At 35.7% G+C, this 19,316-nt stretch overlaps 1 protein-coding gene across 3 annotated transcripts in view; it reads right to left on the reverse strand.

Moving 5' to 3' along the window:
- Positions 1–19,316, reverse strand: part of LOC149808301 (phosphofurin acidic cluster sorting protein 2-like) — a 198,960-nt gene that overhangs the window by 134,484 nt on the left and 45,160 nt on the right. For all 3 annotated transcript variants that reach the window (XM_089975795.1, XM_089975790.1, XM_089975784.1), the window contains exons 4-5: positions 7,674–7,799; positions 2,447–2,606 (exon numbers count right to left, since the gene is read on the reverse strand). In XM_089975795.1, the coding sequence (XP_089831921.1) occupies positions 2,447–2,606; positions 7,674–7,799 (286 nt within the window). The remainder of the gene's footprint in view (positions 1–2,446; positions 2,607–7,673; positions 7,800–19,316) is intronic.

Raw genomic sequence — 19,316 nt, forward strand, 5'->3', positions numbered from 1 at the left:
CACTTAGTTTCTATGGAGGATATACTTGATGTCAACTAGACACTGATTTTCACTTCGGCCCAACAAGGCACTATGAGATGTCTTCTGGTAGAAATCCCATGCTGATATGACTTCTGTTTTGGAGCATAACAAAGTTTTAAAGATAGATGCCATGGAAGCCATATTCTAGATCAGACTGGTACTATTTTTATTCAGTATCAACCAGACATCATAAGAAATGTTTTGGTGAAAGCACAAACCAGCTACCATATTTGCTGGCCTATAAGGCGATACTTTTTTACCAGAAAATCTTAGTTTTTTATACTCTGAATCAATGTATATATGAATTTTGTCATCCAAATTGCTTTACTGTATGTCACATAACTTTCATGTAGAAAAAAATCTCTAAAAGTATGAAAAATAATGTGTAAAAATATAATTCATTTTGGGGAAAAGATTGTGTATGATAAAATATAGGACCCAACATTATCAGATGTAATTGCGCTAAAGCAGCATACATGTTGTTTTTAATATACATTATTTAAATTTGATATGGACGCATTGGAATTGACAAGTTAGAAGATGAATAGCCATGACAGAGACAGATATTCCATCAAAATTTTCTTACTGCACCACATGAATGGAAAGAGAGAGAGATATGTATTTACGATTGTAATCTTTATTGTTCACGTACTTGATGACTGTGATCATACTCGTGTACAAAAGTGCAGTACCAAATTCCATTATCATTTAATAGCATTATGTAAGCAATTCGTTCTCATTTGCTTAGTCTAGGAAAAAGTGTAATCCAAGTGGACAAAATGAGTAATCCGAGCAGAAAAAGAGTAATCCACATATAACATAATAAAATCCAATAAGCAAATGTACAAAATGATTTTATTTACCCCTACTGGTCTTTTAACATCAATTACTGCTTCAAATGTTCATATATAGCACTTTGAGCTTTAAAAAGCAAGTCTCTCGTATTGCATTTCAAAACACTTTGTACCAGCTGAGATTATTAAAGTTTTGCACACCAGCAGAGAACCAAGTGCTGGATTACAGAGCCTGGATCTGAATTCAGTCTTATTTTAGTTAACAATACTAAACAATCTCTCTCAGTCAGCACTAGAATGATTAAGAACCAATATTCCTGTCATAACTTGACAAAGAAGAGGAAATATATATCTTCCAATTATTGAATCTTTCAGCTGGGAAAAAGGTGCCATTGCCCATCAACTGTCTGCATGAAGTACATTGTCAGGTAGAAAGCCAACTTGATACTTAAGGGGTTCTCCTAATTTAACAGCAGCCTTTCCTGCAACAAGGTGCATCATATGACAGGAGCAACCTGATATGTACACTGATGGAGACATTTTTCAAAATATAGAATGCAACTTCTTTATGAATTCCAGTCATCACTGATGCATTATCAGCTGAAAACCCCATACAGTTCAGCCAACTTAAGTTTATTCAAAGCATTATCAAGCAAATAAAAAATGTTTTCTCCAGTGGAATCTACTGTTAATTCTGGTAATGACAGAAGAGCACTTGGCCCAATTCACTGTCAAAGTCTCAAAGACTTCTTGGCTAACTGCTCTTGGATTTAGCAGATATCAGCCATGTGAGTGACCTCAGGCTGACTTTGACCTTTTATTTAACAGGTAGAGCCACAGAGAATGGCTGACAAGTTATTTGTGGAACCTGAAAAAAAATTTCCCATGATGCTTTCTTTCAAATTTGGTCAATCTCTTCACAGACATTTTAGAAAAAATAAAAGATTCTTCTAATTTTTTTTAATGGCAAACAAATTTTACAGCTAACTGGCACTATTTGTATGGATTATTTGATGGAAAAATTGTCACAATCTGTATAAACTCAAAAGGCCTTCATACCATCTGTCATATTTGGTCAAATTATAAACAGATTTTATAAAACAAGTCATTTAAAGTATTGTATAGTTTTAGTAATGACAGTCATATTCAATGGTGGACTGGCATCAAATTTGGTCAAATTGTATTCAGCAGTATATGAGAAGTCATTTGAAGGTTTTTCTATCTTTAGTAACAGTTGACATATTTGTTAACAAATCAGTATCGTTTGTAAAAGGTTGAAAGACCTTCATGCCAGGTTGCTTTCTATTAAATCAAATTCTTTTCAGCATTTTGTTTTAAAAGCTGTCAGAATGTTTTTCTATTTTTAGTAACCATGGTTCTGTTTGATGATGAATAAGCTTCATTTCTATACATTTCTAAGTTCTTTATGCCAGGATGCTGTCTGTCCAAGTTAACTTAAATGAAATGAATATGATATTTAATCCAAACCAAGCATTCAAGATGCAAACATCATAATACCAACAGAGAATGCCATATAGAATATTCCAATGAAAAGTTCAATTGCCAGGTCATTTTGGTTAAATTTACAGGACAAAAGACATACATTTACGAAGGAGATGATAGCTACATACCAATATCTGAGGATATTAGCTTCCGGTGTCCATTCTGGATTTCTTCATGGTCAACTGGTTGACTGGATAAAGCATGCATGGAGACTTTAGCCATAATGTTTGTTCCATCTTTCAGACTAGAGTAAAGATTTAGTTCCTTGTCCACTGGGTGTTGGAGTATCTGTTTAACACAGAAAGATTAGAAATGAAGAATAATCTTTACTTACATGTATTGTACATTATTGTGTTGCATGAAGACTTAGCTAATATGTGATTTATGACGTAACAAACATTACTGTGTTGCATGAAGACTTAGCTAATATGTGATTTATGACGTAACAAACATTACTGTGTTGCATGAAGACTTAGCTAATATGTGATTTATGATATAACAAACATTACTGTGTTGCATGAAGACTTAGCTAATATGTGATTTATGATGTAACAAACATTACTGTGTTGCATGAAGACTTAGCTAATATGTGATTTATGATGTAACAAACATTATTGTGTTGCATGAAGACTTAGCTAATATGTGATTTATGATGTAACAAACATTACTGTGTTGCATGAAGACTTAGCTAATATGTGATTTATGATGTAACAAACATTATTGTATTGCATGAAGACTTAGCTAATATGTGATTTATGATGTAACAAACATTATTGTATTGCATGAAGACATAGCTAATATGTGATTTATGATGTAACAAACATTACTGTATTGCATGAAGACTTAGCTAATATGTGATTTATGATGTAACAAACATTATTGTATTGCATGAAGACATAGCTAATATGTGATTTATGATGTAACGATGTGTGAGGAATAAAGAAACGAATAAACAATTCTTTAGTATACAGTGTACTCTTAACATAATCCACATTCCTGTTGCTCCAGAACAGTAAAATTGGTCATATATTTGACAATTTAAATTGCCAATCAAAGAAGTTTTTAACAATAATCAAAATCAACAATGATGGGTGAAAGTTATATTCATTTTAAAATTATGCAATACTGTAAATTAACTGTTTTTTTTTGTTGGGTATGAATCTTAGTGGATTATGTTATTGTCACTAATCCCTCAAATTCAAGTTCCAGGAATTCAAGATAGAACCATTTCATCTTTTTAACTGCTGTGTGTTGAACCGTCTCTGATATTTTTCAGCAACAACATTTTCAAATGAGCCACTGTGCCAGCCATATTGGATGCAAGAGCAGCACCATTTTCAGTTACAACAAACACCATCAGAATATTTCTGGTGAAAATACATGTTGAGATGACCATCCATTCAGGAAAATTAGTGTGGAAGCTACAATTGAGGTCAGATAAGCATCAATTTTCATTCAGGACCAACTAGATACCATAAGCGAAAACCCCATGTTGACTAGGAGTAGCATTAATATGGTTTTCAAGTAGGTTGATGTGGCAACTATACTGGACCACAAACTGGCATCATTTTCATTTAGGATCAGAAATAGGGACTCCAGAATGGTAACAAGCAATCTAACCACAAGATGTGAGAATAAATATCTAACAATGGAAAACCAATATGCATGCTATGCTTATCTGTTTTTGACCTAATCTATTCCATTGTAAATAAGCAAATTCAAGCAGCATACTGTACTAGTGCAAGCTTTACCACAATTATGTCCAAATGCATGTGAATTTAATATTAATGATCATGTAAATATATTGAAGTCTTCAATATTGAGTGATTTATTATTTTGTACATGATCTCTTCTGCAAAATGATAAGTGTTTTACACAGCATTTTTCTTAACTTTGAAAAATAAAGTTATTATTTCATGCACTAAACATTACAGGAAACACAGTAAACTGCACAGTTTAATTGTTTTCCATGAGCATTAAGCATAAACATACATATAAAGTCTCCCAGATTGTCCAGTAGTCTTCTGATTTTGGCCCCAATCTTTCCAGCTACCGATTTGCTGACAAAAAATCGCAGAAATCACAAATCTGCCGAGCATAGGTATTTTAAGCTAAAACAAAATCTGTGTCAAGAAAGATCTCTCTCTTTTTAATCTATTTTTAGCAACAGTAAGCTTAGGCTGCTACTTTTCCCCTAATCAACAGAGTTCTTCCCAAAGATAATGGAAGCAAATGTGCAAATTTAATTGAATTTCATTATCCGCAACTGTAAGTACCATATACCAAGGAAATGCAAAGACAAAATCTAATTTTTAGCGACAGTACATTTAAATATGGAACTAATGACCCACAAATGAACACAGTTTTTGTTTTGGGCTAATGGAAACTGTCAAACATGTGTAACATGCTGAACTGAACTATGTTCACCAGAATTAAATTATCATCTGGAAACAAATGGACACCTATGCATCTATGTGGATGGGCAATTTGGTAATATTCCACAACTTTTATTTCTAAGTGGTATGAGTTGGGTCATAAACTTAAAACATCAAAACAGATATTTAAAAATCACATGTTTTTCATTCACTTTTATTTTGATATCAAGTTTTATTTACAAAACCTGCACCATATTTTTTAAAAAAAAGTTTATTGTTGCAGCTTTTAATTTTGAAACTGTCATCAATTTTAGGATCACTCTCTGTCTTCTATCTGATGTACAAGTAGACACACTGATACTACTGGATTGATTCATTCCTACAAATCCACAAGAATTAAAGATTACAAACTGTATTATAGCTTTTGGCAGAAGAGATCTGAATAAAGATTAACAGCACCTGACTAATCATATTCCAGTGTTTTTATTCATGAGGAATAAGTTCATTATGAGTATTTAGCACAATTTTGATCTCCAAGCATTGTGTACTAACACAATCTTAATCTCCATACAGCATATACTAGTACAACTGACATCCCCAAGCAATGTGTACTAACACAATCCTAATCTCCATACAGCATATACTAATATAACTGACATTTCAAGGTAATGTGTACTAACACAATCTTAATCTCCATACAGCATATATTAGTACAACTGACATCCCCAAGCAATGTGTACTAACGCAATCTTAATCTCCATACAGCATATACTAATATAACTGACATTTCAAGGCAACGTGTACTAACACAATCTTAATCTCCATACAGCATATACTAATACAACTGACATCCCCAAGCAATGTGTACTAACACAATCCTAATCTCCATACAGCATATACTAATATAACTGACATTTCAAGGCAATGTGTACTAACACAATCTTAATCTCCATACAGCATATATTAGTACAACTGACATCCCCAAGCAATGTGTACTAACGCAATCTTAATCTCCATACAGCATATACTAATACAACTGACATCTCCAAGCAATGTGTACTAACACAATCTTAATCTCCATACAGCATATACTAATACAACTGACATCCCCAAGCAATGTGTACTAACACAATCCTAATCTCCATACAGCATATACTAATACAACTGACATTTCAAGGTAATGTGTACTAACACAATCTTAATCTCCATACAGCATATATTAGTACAACTGACATCCCCAAGCAATGTGTACTAACGCAATCTTAATCTCCATACAGCATATACTAATACAACTGACATCTCCAAGCAATGTGTACTAACACAATCTTAATCTTCATACAGCATATACTAATACAACTGACATCTCTGAGCAGTGTGTACTAACACAATCTTAATCTCCATAAAGCATATACTAGTACAACTGACATCCCCAAGCAATGTGTACTAACACAATCTTAATCTCCATACAGCATATACTAGTACAATTGACAAACCCAAGCAATGTGTACTAACACAATCTTAATCTCCATACAGCATATACTAGTACAACTGACATCTCCAAGTAATGTGTACTAACACAATCTTAATCTAGATATAGCATATGGTGGTCAGTATAACCCCAGTACAATGCACCCACCCACAGAAGCTACTGGCAGGCTTTCTCACATATCCACATTGGCCAAACCCGAGACTCAAACCCATACAGAGGTGGGTCAGCAGTGATTGGTAAAGGTGAGTGCTTTAGACCACTCAAACCACACAAGGCCACCTTCATGCAAAAATGTAAAAAATCAGACATGTCTTTTCATTTTTCAAATTACTTTTGACAGGATTGGGAATTACAGTAGATTTTAAGAGATGCTGCGAGAAATTTTCAAAAGATGATTAGGTCCCCCACACATCACTCCACTTCTTCAATGCCTCTGAAAATGGGAAATCTATATGACCCCCTTGTATCACAATAGTCATTAGTTTATTTACAGTTCCTGATGTTTGAATAATTTCTTTCGCTTCCAAATGCCATGACAAAGCTGATGTTTGAAAATTTGTGTAACCATTTACATTAGTAAATATATTATCTTTCTTATATTCTTGACACAAAAAATGTAAAATCCATCCTTTTGGTTCCTTCCTTAACCAGCTGTAGGTACTCAACCACTTGTCTTGGAATTTCCTTTTTTCTCTTATACAACATGCTGACTACTTCTGTATCATTGGTTTGTGCATCATCTTAAGTTCTTATAGAAGCCTGAGAGCTTCCCACTTGCTTTCCACTTGCTCTATATTATCGACTGTAGCAGACAATCTTACCATAAAGAAATCCATTATCTTCCCTTTTAGCATACATAAACTCGCTACTTGTTACACTCAATAAATTTCTGTTACTGCTGATAAATATGTTATACCCCTCTGTGAGACTATTATATTGAACCCCCTGATAGTTTCTGCAAAAAACTGCAGCAGATTTCAGTCATACTGATACTTGTATTCAAACACTAAATCTATCTTGGTATTTGCTTGATTGAAATCCCCTGCAAAATGGATAATCAAGACTTAATTTGACAAACCTTTGTGTTTCAGAAAATATTTTTAATATTTTTAGATTCTGTCAGTGTAAAGGCTTTCCAATGTTTCTAAAAAACACAATTTCCTAAGTACTGGATTTCTCCAGCCCTTTAAGCTAGTGGACATTTTTAAAAAAAAAACACCCTCAAAATATGTTCCTGTAAAATGAATCCTCTGGCATAAGTACAAAAATCAACCAAAGTGTGATAAATGAGGTGATGGACATATAATATTATATGCCCCTATTTTTCATAAGGTATACAAATGTGATCATAGAACATGAATGCCCTGTTATAATCTCTTCTTACCTGGTCAAAACACAAAACTTAACCAAGGTTTCATTGGCCAACACCACAATGGACAGACAAAGTTAACCCTATACACCACATTCATGGCAGGGAAAGAAAATTTTCACCTGGGCCATGTTGATTTGTCCCACAGCCAAAGTCTTGTAGCCTGGTATTTGTTTGTTCTTATATCTCTTTCTCCTCTGCAACATTACATGTAGCTTGTTCACATCTCTCTTCAAGAAATGAGGATACTGAAAGAAAGGCACACAAGTAATGAAAATAGAATTACTGATGCAAAAATTATAAACACATGACGAATTGCTAGTCTATAATTTCAAAATGTATACAATAGATTCTTTCACTGCTTTCACAAATAATACAACTTTATTGATTACATTTGAGAACAGATATAACTACTTCATGGTTTGGATAACCAAATGCAAGTAATCACTGAAAGAATGCCTTATGCATGGCACAATAGGTATCTCATTACAGAAGTTAAAAAACCAATTGTTTTAAGAAACACTTATCCCCATGACCAGTTGCTGTTTTTATCAAAGGTCAGGACCCAATGACCACATAATACCAACCAGAAATATACCCTAGACCAGGAATGGTACAGGATGTAACAGACGTAAACTGGTTGCTAAAATAACATTATAACCCAAAATAATATAAAACTTTTTGACCCAATCACCCCATCCAATGAATGAACCCAACAGCATGAATTATATAGCATGAAAGGTTATAAACTGATTATGATATTTAACTGAATCATCAGCTTCATCATCTTCAAAAAGTGTCCTATTCTCCACCACTTGAGGGATATAAGTCTGGGGCAAATGTGGTATAGAAGAATGGGATCAAAAAATATTCCAAAGATTAAGTTAACCAAGTGAAGTTTCTGCATATATTTATTAAAAAAATGTAAATAACCAAATAATGTTCTACTTCCAAGGATTTAACCCAAGGGATGATAGCAGAATATGGTAAAGGAGAATCTGAGATCATAAAATATTTCCAATTTTAAGTCAATTTAACAAAAGGTCTTTTTTTCAAAACAAGGAAGGAATCATATCCTTGAGCCAAAAGATGACATGTATATAGACAACATGCCCCACCAAGGACTTGACCCCAGGGACAGTAGTAGTCAAATCCATTAGGTTCATGTGTCACAATGGTATATTCCAAACAGGAAGTGAATCTGATCTGGAAATACAAGTGAAGAAACAAATTTGTAACAAAAACCATTGACCAATATGTTTCTCCATTATTTTTGACACCATTGCTGCAACTAGTTATGAGTTAACAGAAAGTGTGTATGTGATGATATTGTGTTCCGGATGTAAAGTGAATTGGGCAAAGAGGTAAAAATAAAAATAATGGGAAAATTTTTTTTTTTACCAAAATGTGTCTCAATTACAATTCCTGACTGAAACACCCACAAAGGTGCAGGAGTCATACTAAGGTAAAGAGTGACTGGGATGATGCTAGAAGACCTTGATGTTGTACTGGCCAAAAAGACTTTTCAGAAATCAAAGATAAGACCATTTCTTTTTTAACTGCTGAGCAATGAAACTATCTTTCATGTTTTTAAGAAATCCAAAATAGAAAATTGGTACAAAAAAAACGAACTATTTTCTTATGTTTGAGTTGACAAGGTCACAATTCTAACCAGACTTCATGTGTATTAGAATTTTCAAAAATATTATATTACAAGGGAAATTACTTGTAAAATATTTCCCTATGAACTAATTAATTCTAAATTACAACACAACCACCTAACCCAAATTTAAGTACTTCCACCTACTAAAAAAGCTACAAATTCAAAACAAATGGTCACAAAATCAAATATATGACTAATAAGGGAAACCTACTAACTGTGATTTATCACAAACACAGCATTCCAGCCAATAATAGTTTTGTGTTACAAAGGGCTGACAGCCTGATTGTAACATCCCCACTGATCAGCTAGAAGGGGTATGTATATTTAACTGAAATCAGTTACTAAAATTAACAGTAATATACAGAAGTACAGTAGCCATCCTTCATAGTAACAAGAAATAATTAAATTTATCAAAAGAGTTTATAAAATTACATACATATGAATCTTCTCATCTAAAATAGAGATAACTACAACACCATCTGAATGATTCAACTCAATTTTGCACTACAATAATAAGAACATCAGTTCTTTTCTAACTTCTGAAAGTTAAAAACATCTCTAAGTGATTATAAGATTTTCAATACAGCCCCCATGCCAGCCATACTGGGTGTAATATTAGTAATATTTTCATTTAGGACCAACCAGGCATCATAACGATCCTTTTAGTCCCAAAAAAAATGTGACATGACCATCCACTAGACAGAGTACCCATAACAAGATTTACAATCCGATCATCATTTCAGCCATATACGATGTAAGATTGGCATGAATCTCACCGAAGACCAACTAGACCTAATAAGAATTTTTTCAGTATAAACTTCATCTCCATAATATTAATAACAATAATAATAATAATAATAATGACTTTATTTAAGGAAGGTAACACAATTATCAGAAGAACTAATGAACCCTGAGGCCCTCATACAAAGGATTTTATTAAATTTTAATGCATCTCTGAAGCCACTGCATATATTGCATTTGGAAGAAGCAAATAGAGTGGGCATTTCTAATGTCAACTCGAATACTATTCCAAAGCAAAGTTCCAGAGTATTGGAAACTTTGTTTGAATAATTCCTTATTTAGTTTGGGAATTTTATAGATAGGTAGACAAGGATTGCAGGTGGGGAGTATAACTATGAGCCTATACTGGAACAGTGATTGTAAATATTCAGGAGCACTATTACTGGATATCCTGTACATTAATCTGGCTTTTCCCAACTGGATTCAGTTTTTAATTGGTAATATTTTTAACTTACCAGCTAAATTTTCTTTGCTTTCTTTCTGGATTAATATTAGTCCAAATGTTCTTTATGTATAATTGTTAAGGAAAGAGTGAGAAAAAGAGTTTCAACATGACTGCTGTGGTGGCCATACTGAATGTGTGTGTGTGTGTGTGTGTGTGATTTGGATTTTTAACATAGCTTTAACAATTTTTCAGTCATATCACCATATCTACAGTGTGACAGTTTATAGTGATGTCTAGCACTGGGGCATCATGCCACAGACATGTAGCATGATGACCCACCCAGTCACATTATCCTGACACCAGGCCGACCAGTCCTAACACTAACCTCTTAATGCTGAGCGCCAAGTGAGGCAGCTGTTAGTACCATTTTTGTAAGTCTGTGGTATGACTCGGCCGGGGATCAAACCCCCGACCTCCTACATCCGAGGCGGACGTTCTAACCACTAGGCCACCGGAGCAGTCCATACTGAATGTCTGTCAGCTCTGTGTGTGTGTGTGTGTGCAAAGTTTTACTGCAATCGTCAAAGAAGTGTAGGAGCAGTAATAACAAAGTTGTGCTAATAGCTAGCCAATGGACCACTGCGTAAGCTTTTCTGGTCTCAGAACAGTACAGCTAAAAAAAAACAATTTTATTCAAATTTGGTTTCATTCCAAATGCAGAGAAGACTTTTTGGATCTCAGTACAAGTTTTATAGCTTCTTGGCATGGTAACTGGTTCACCAAATTGTAATTATCCCTATTCGACATAATTTCTTAGATGCTTACTAGCAATGAAATCAGGTGTAGTTGAAAGAGAGACATAACACAACTGCAAATAAAGTAGCCAGTCTAGTTGGACATGGTATTTCTATGAGTATTGCAACAATAAATGTCTTCTAGATTATAACATATCTTGGTATGGACATTGCATTGGCTCATATTTGATATGGACAATGTATTGACTGATACTTAGTATGGATAATCTTTTTCCTTAAACTTAGTATGGATATTGTATTGGCTGATTGTATTGGCTGATACTTGGTATGGATATTGTATTGGCTGATACTTGGTATGTATAATCTTTTCCCTTAAACTTAGTATGGATATTCTATGAGCTGATACTTGGTATGGATATCCTTTTAGCTGATACTTGGTATGGATATCCTTTTAGCTGATACTTGGTATGGATATCCTTTCAGCTGATACTTGGTATGGATATTGTATTGGCTGATACTTAGTATGGATATTCTATTGGCTTATACTAAGTATGGATATTCTTTTAGTTCATATTTAGTATCAACATTCTACTCGCTCATACTTAGTATCAATATTCTATTGGCTCATACTTAGTATGAAATTCTACTGGCTCATACTTAGTATCAAATTCTATTGGCTCATACTTAGTATCAACATTCTATTGGCTCATACTTAGCATCAATATTCTATTGGCTAATACTTGATGTGGATATTCTATCAGATCATACTTAGTATCAATATTCTATTGGCTCATACTAAGTATCAAATTCTATTGGCTCGTACTTGGTATGGATATTCTATTGGCTCACACTAAGGAATGATATATTATTGGCTAATACTTGGTGTGGATATTCTATTGGCTTATAAATGGTATTCCTAATATTAAATTATATGATGGCAAATATATTTTTCTGGACAGTTTGATTTCAATTAACAATAAAATCATCCGTGATGTGAACAAATTCCCTAATGTTGTGAAGAATGATATGACGTGGAGACATAAATTGTGCCTCCCAGTGGGTGGTCATTTTAAATCCTTCACATAGCATGAATTAAGTACTGTGCTTCAAATTTTATTGACACCTGTACTAATTTGACAGAATCAAAGAGTAAATGTAGACTGTGGTGAACTCAAGTTATTACGCAGAAAAAAAACACAGGTATCATGGATGATAAGAAATCTTAACACAATAAGATCCATCTAATGATAGATATATACAAAATAAATGTTGATATCTCCTTACTTGGTATACAACATAACATGGTTTCATCATTTATTCTCATGCTTATGGTTATAATGGCATGAAATCAGGCAGATGAAGAAAAAGAACAAGTCTACTTTAAAATATACATCATCAGCCTAGTATATGGGTCAGCAAGCTATGGCAAGTATGCCACAAGGTGGCACATCAAGAGGTTTTGTGTGGCAACTAAAGGGCAGCCAAAAATCTCAATTTTAACAGTGTTACTCTCTTACTGGTGGCACACGCTTATTCATTTTGTAATTAATCCAAAAAAATGTGGCACGCCATGTAAAATAGGTTGCCAACCCCTGGCCTAGCACATTTACCCTGTATAGAGCTTACCACTACAAATGCTAGTAATACAGACCCTGGCCCTGAGATCATAATCTCTCACCATCAGTTTAAGATTGAGTTTCATGTCTTAGCAAACCAAAAATTATTTTTCAAAAGTACTTTTCACTGGTTGGTTAAAAAAATCTCAAGCTCAAACACAAGTTCAAAAGGTTTATGACCTCTAGGTAAAACCTAAGGATCAATAAAGAGCCAGGCTATCAGATGGCTTTAAATCTGAACTAAAACAAATGATGCAGACTCTAATCTGCCGGTACATAATATGATGGTAGATCTGGGTTGAAACTGTCCTGAAGTTACAGTGGTTCAGTGATTAAGCATGGATGAGTAACCAGAAGGTTGTGGGTTCACTACCCACCAACCAATCAGGGCAAATGAGGTAGCTTGGTGTGTCCTTGGGCAAGGTACTTTACTTGCCTTGGCATCATGTAGCCTTTATGTATGTGTTGTACAACAGCAAATACAATACACAATACTTTATCTGACTGAATGAGCAAGACTGTTTACAACAGCTATAAAGATACTGATCTAAAAGCATTGTAAATTATATCTTGTTTAAACCAAACAGCTGTTTATTAAAGCTGTTTCCTGATTTTACTTTCAACTTGTAATTGCACTTAAGACCAACCTACATGTACATGTATATTGGAACCTGGTGTTTATTAAACACTCAAGTACAAAACCCTGTGGCTCTGCTTAAAATTGTATAGCAGGTAATATGACTATAAAGAATACAATCTAATCCAATTCTGACAAGAGCTGTTTTAAAAATGTATACCAGGTAATATGACTATAAAGAATACAATCTAATCCAATTCTGACAATAGCTGCTTTAAAAATGTATACCAGGTAATATGACTATAAAGAGTACAATCTAATCCAATTCTGACAATATCTGCTTTAAAAATTCAACCATCAGGTTTTATCTTTTGACCTCTAATGCTGAACATCACCAACTGGAAGATATATGTCTTTGAAGCTGCATTCCCTTACCAAACAAAAGTAAACTGAAGCAAAGATATGATGTGTTGTAACACTACTGATATCCTAGCCAATACGATGCTATGAAAGAACTAAATTTTACATCAAAGGTCAGAACTCCAAAATATTTGTTAGAAGGTATTAGAAACCAACCATGACACTGATGTTAATATAACGCTTTATATAAATCTGGTTTCAATCAATGAAGTTCTTCAAAGCTCTTGAGTGGAAACATAAGAGCAAAGTTCCAAGTCAAAGAAGGGGCCATACTCAATCATGAGTCTCTATGATAAATAAAGTAGGTTAACTCTTTTAGCATGTCCATATATGTAATACAGATGTTTATGTCTGTGGGTGTGCAATTATTGTAATTCGCTTTAATTACTTTTGGAGGCTGATGGCCTGTATTACAAATAAAATGTATTATTATTATTATTATTATTATTATTTCCTGGTGCAGTCATATAAAAATTTAGTTTTCTGGAGGGTGAAACTAATATTAATTATGCTCCTGTGCAGCCCTACTTTTCATGCCAAACACCTACCATCTGTTAGATGTAAATAAATCATCCACCAGAGTGGAGAATTAACAGTATGGAATAATCCACTCATGCACCTCATATGGTCATGAGCAAAATTAAGACAGATCACAATTATGCCAGGATATCAAAACAAGGTGGGAGGAGAGCATTTAGCAATAATGAGAGGTGAGTTTACATAATTAAAATTAGTTTTTGAAGTCTGATACTTTGATTAAGTGTGTGATTTGGATTTATAACATTGCTTTTAAAAAAAATTCAGTGATATCACTATGATGTCTACAGTGTGGCAGTTTATAGTGATGTCTAGCATTGGGACATCATGACGCAGACATGTAGCATGATGTCCCACCCAGCCACATTATCCTGACACCAGGCTGACCAATCCTAACAATAAGCTATTAATGCTGGGTACCAAGCAAGGCATCTGTTAGTACCATTTTTATAGGTCTTTGGTATGACTTGGCTGGGGATCAAACCCACAACCTCCTGCATCCAAGGTGGATGCTCTAACCATCAGGCCACCGGAGTGGTGATACTTTGAATAAAGACACAATACTGCAGCTGAAGGGACAAAAATCTCTTAGTTGCCAGACTCAACCATGACTACCAATGTAATACGATGATCATTGCAAAATCAATCACTGCAAAAAGTTGCTGTGGTAAAATAATATATTTCCTTGAACAAAATTTGTACTTCCGCTCTTTAATATCAAATTCCAATATATTTTATGACAAAAAGTAATTTTCAAGGTTTCCAGGATATTTTCACTGATTTCAAATCCCAGATGGATTCCAGAACCTCCTTAAAAATCAGGAGAGCACAGGAACCCTGTTCAACTGAGAATGGGGATCTCTACAGGTAATGGAACTACTGACGGTAATTGATTTTTAGCTAAACCTCCTGGCTGACAAAGGAGAGAAACGGAATCATAATCCCTATTAAACCGGAGACAAGTGACAACAGACAAGGCATGAATCTTGCTTCAACTACAAGAGCGAGTATAACCAGTCTTAACACATTAACCCCATGAGGTTTTTGTCATTTTTGCCTGAAAATTGAGTAGGAAACACATTTTGAAAGCTATTTCTGATTAGATCCAAAAACACCAAATCCCCGGTGATCTTTCAATAACATACTGCCTAGATGTGTTACAAACATCGTTTTTCATGGCTATTTGACTCGTGCATGAGCAGAAGAGTAAAAGTTGGATTATTTTTTTTTTGCTCAACGGAGCCATTATTTTTGTATGGAGAACACTCTTTATTCCAAATGCCCATCTTATCCTACTTTTTGCAAAGGCTCATCTGTCTGTTTGCAGTTCATACCGGTTTGCCTTAGATCTGAAACCAAAAAGTATAAAATCCGGACACAAAATCGGATGGCGAATTTGGGTAGAAAAAAGTCGGGTCCAAAAAATGAGTTTTTTTTATCTGTATTTTGTAGTGCAACTAGATATTCCAGATTATTTGGTATCATTGTAGAGCTACATAAGTGTGAGGTCCTGTAGGAGGCTTCACTCTGTTTCATGGGGGAAGACTTCTCTCAATGGTTTATAAAGGGTTTTGGTCACAGGCAATGCAACATAAGATCCCATCTGGGCATAAGAGACAACCAACAGGTTTCCTACTGCACCAAGAAGATTCTCCACCTGGCATCATCGACCGTAGATGCAGAAGCTCTCCTGGCCTGAATGATGCAACTGGTAACTCAGCTTGAAAATGTGTTCTGGCAGACAGATAGCTTGAGATGAGCCAAACTTAAAATGGAGAATGTGTGGGTTGCTGCAGAAAAGGGATCTCTGGTGTTATGAAAAAAGATCCCTCCTGTGAGGAAAAGACCTGGGTTGATCAATCAGCAAATGTTGAAGACTGTTGAACCATAATCACTTGGCCAAAGGGTGATGAGAATGACCTAATCATTGGAAATTCTGACGTTTTGAATAACTTGAGGTAACAGTCAGAATGATGGGAAGTCATACACAAATTGCAGATTCCACCAGAGAATGACTGTGTCCACTACTCATGTTCTCTGGTCCAGGACTGGAGAAACATGAAAGGAAAACGTGTTGTTGAGTCTGGTCACAAACAGGTCTACCAGAGGTCTTCACCACAGTGCGAAAAGAGACTCAACTTTATGGAACAGTGAAGAGGCCATTCCATGTGGATGACTCTGCAGAAATTCCACTACTAAATAATGCCATTGTGATAGAAACTGCTAACCAGGACACATCTTGGATACAACTTCCAGCATATGTTGTAAGGTGGCTGGATTTATTAACTCATTCAGCCCTGATCCCGTCTGTAGGCATGATCCGGTATCTGCATTCAATGGCCGATCCAACTGCAGTCGTGATGAATGTGTGTTAGATACAATGTCTCTGATTGGTTACAAATGTATTTTTCTCCAAGAAATTAAACAACTATTAAGCCAATCAGAAATTTTTTTACTTTCAACTGTGGAAATTTGAATTGTTCAGAAGCCAAGGGTTACTGTTTGAGAGCAGTTTCATTACACGTGTTCTGTTCATGAAAATCGTAAATGATGGCGGACGTAAGAGTGATTTTTTGAGGAGTGCAAAAATGAGGAGTTTCTTGGGTTTGATCTCAAAAATATTGAGCAAGCTGAGGAAAGATATGTTCGGCAGTTGGATATTTTGCAAGATTTAGATTCAGACATAGACGTTTCTGAGATTAAATTGTCAGAAGATGAGGATGCTGACAGCGATAACGATAGAGTTCTTGCAGATAAATGTTGCACATAATTTTATAAATAGTGTATAAATAAGTTGTTAAAAAAAAAAATACATCACTGTGATGACAAATTCATTTGGAATAATTGGTGAAAATTTCGTGGATTTTAATTGGATATAAGAGAAATTAAGGTAAGAGTGAATGCATGTGCACGATGTTTTGAAACATTTCCAAACAGGTAAAAACTCTGGGGCACAAGCAGCTAGACACAACTTAGTGCTTCTGTGGCATAGCAGCAGAGATACTGATAACAGTGCTAGGGCTGAATGAGTTATGGCCTCTCTCGACACACTATATGAAGTAGCTGAGAACAGGTCAGCATGAGAAGCTATGGTGATGAGTAACCAGGCTTTCTGATCCATGGCTTCAATTGTCTTGATGAGGCATGCCTGGCCTCCAGTTGAAATACCCACTTTGCCCAAACCTGGTACCCAAATGGGGTGATCAAGTAGACCACTTCAGAGAATGTACCTGGTGAGAGACAAGAGATCTCAATGTCAAGGGATAAACAACCACCCATCACATTGCCCAGCAATGCTTTGGCCTGATTGATCTCCTCAACTGTGGAGGAATGAGGAAAAAGCAATATGTCTGAGCTGAGGTTGCACACCTGAGATCATTTTTTGAAAATCTTCTTGGACTGTGCACCAAATGGTTTGGGCACAAGTCTAGGAGTTAAAAGGCAGTAAACAAAGTTATTTCCCTTATCAAAGGACCAGACCTCTTCCTGTTGAGGAGTGGGCCTGATAGAAGGCATCAGCGGCACTGCTTCTATCTTGAACTCACTGGAGTTGACAAGGATAGAGAGGGCATTTCATCATTGTCTAGCATAATCCGAACTGGAGAGTGGGTTGGCATCACTGGCCATAGGCTGTGGAGGAGGCACAGAAACACTCTGCATAATTCTCCATAGTTCAACATGATGTGTTGGGGAAGTTGTGCTAAAGTTGCAAAGGGTAATTGAGACCAACTTTCTGCCCTGGATGATACAATGCCTCTAGTCTTCCAGGTTGATTCCATATTGTAAGGAGGTGATAGCTGAACATGTGACACAACATCTCCTTTACTGGGGGTGGGTGGGGTAAGATCCAGTAGCCCACAGGGGCAAAATGGACCAAGAATCCTATTGTAGGGGCCTCACCTTCCATTAAGGATTCATTGGGATAACTGGGAAGGGGGAATACCAATCCGATCCCCTTCCCTAGCCTGAGCTCAATTGGCTGACACCCAATCCTGCAGAGAACAGTAGGGGGTAACTTGGTCAATAACCTATCCCTGTACCATGCAGCTGATGATTGATAATAGGAGAAAACCTCATCTTCAGCAGATTCATCACTCAAAAGGCTGTGGTGTTGATCCTTCCCATGGGGGGGGGGGGGGTAGTGCCATACACTAAACCTGAAGCGTTTAAAGCAGTGCACCATCGCTGTGTGGGATAAAGCAACATGCTACGGTTGACACAAGATCTGCCATGCACCATGTCTCTTAAACTGGAGGGAGCAAAATATTGTCATGGGCATGATGTGTGCAGTGTCCCCCTCCCAGTGGGAGGTAGCAACATGCTGTCATAGAGCAACACACTATGCATGTCGTAAGGCTCATGGTGCACCAACTCCCTCTTGGGAGGGAGCAACGTGCAGCTCTGAACAGGAGTGTCTGACTTCTCTTCCTTTCTGTGGTCAGGCAATCAACTCTTTGAACATTCAGTCCCTTCAGAATAGACTTCCCAGATATTGGTCACATAAACTTCTGGGACTCAGGTATGCTCTTCTAACCTGAAGAGCTAAGCCTCTTGCAGATCCCTGTGGAGCCTCTGAGAGAAAAACCTGGAAAATTCCAAAGATGATGAGAGGGGAAATTTATTACGCTCTTAATAACTGCAGCTGGAATCAGATTCCAGGTTTCAAAAGGCCATAGTTTTGTTTTTGTGTGCACTTGGAGCAGATGATGCAGTCTGGATGAGTTGTCATGTGTTGATGTGCCATTAAACACCCAAACCAAACTAATCACATCAACAAAGACTGACTCATAATAGTACTGGCTGTAGATGCAAAATGATATTTTGGATGATTTTCATATCTCCTGTATGTGGTCCTATATGTACTGATGATAAGAAGGGTTCAACATGAAATATGTATATGAACCAATATTATGTGAACAACTCGAGTTTTTCATTATGTTTAGATGGTAATTACATGTACACATGGTCATAAACTAAGTCTGAGAAAGAAGTAAAACCAGCATGTTTTGAA

This window comes from Sinohyriopsis cumingii, chromosome 1 (assembly GCF_028554795.1).
Source record: "Sinohyriopsis cumingii isolate HCF-2022 chromosome 1, ASM2855479v2, whole genome shotgun sequence".
NCBI classification, from domain to species: Eukaryota; Metazoa; Mollusca; class Bivalvia; order Unionida; family Unionidae; genus Sinohyriopsis; species Sinohyriopsis cumingii.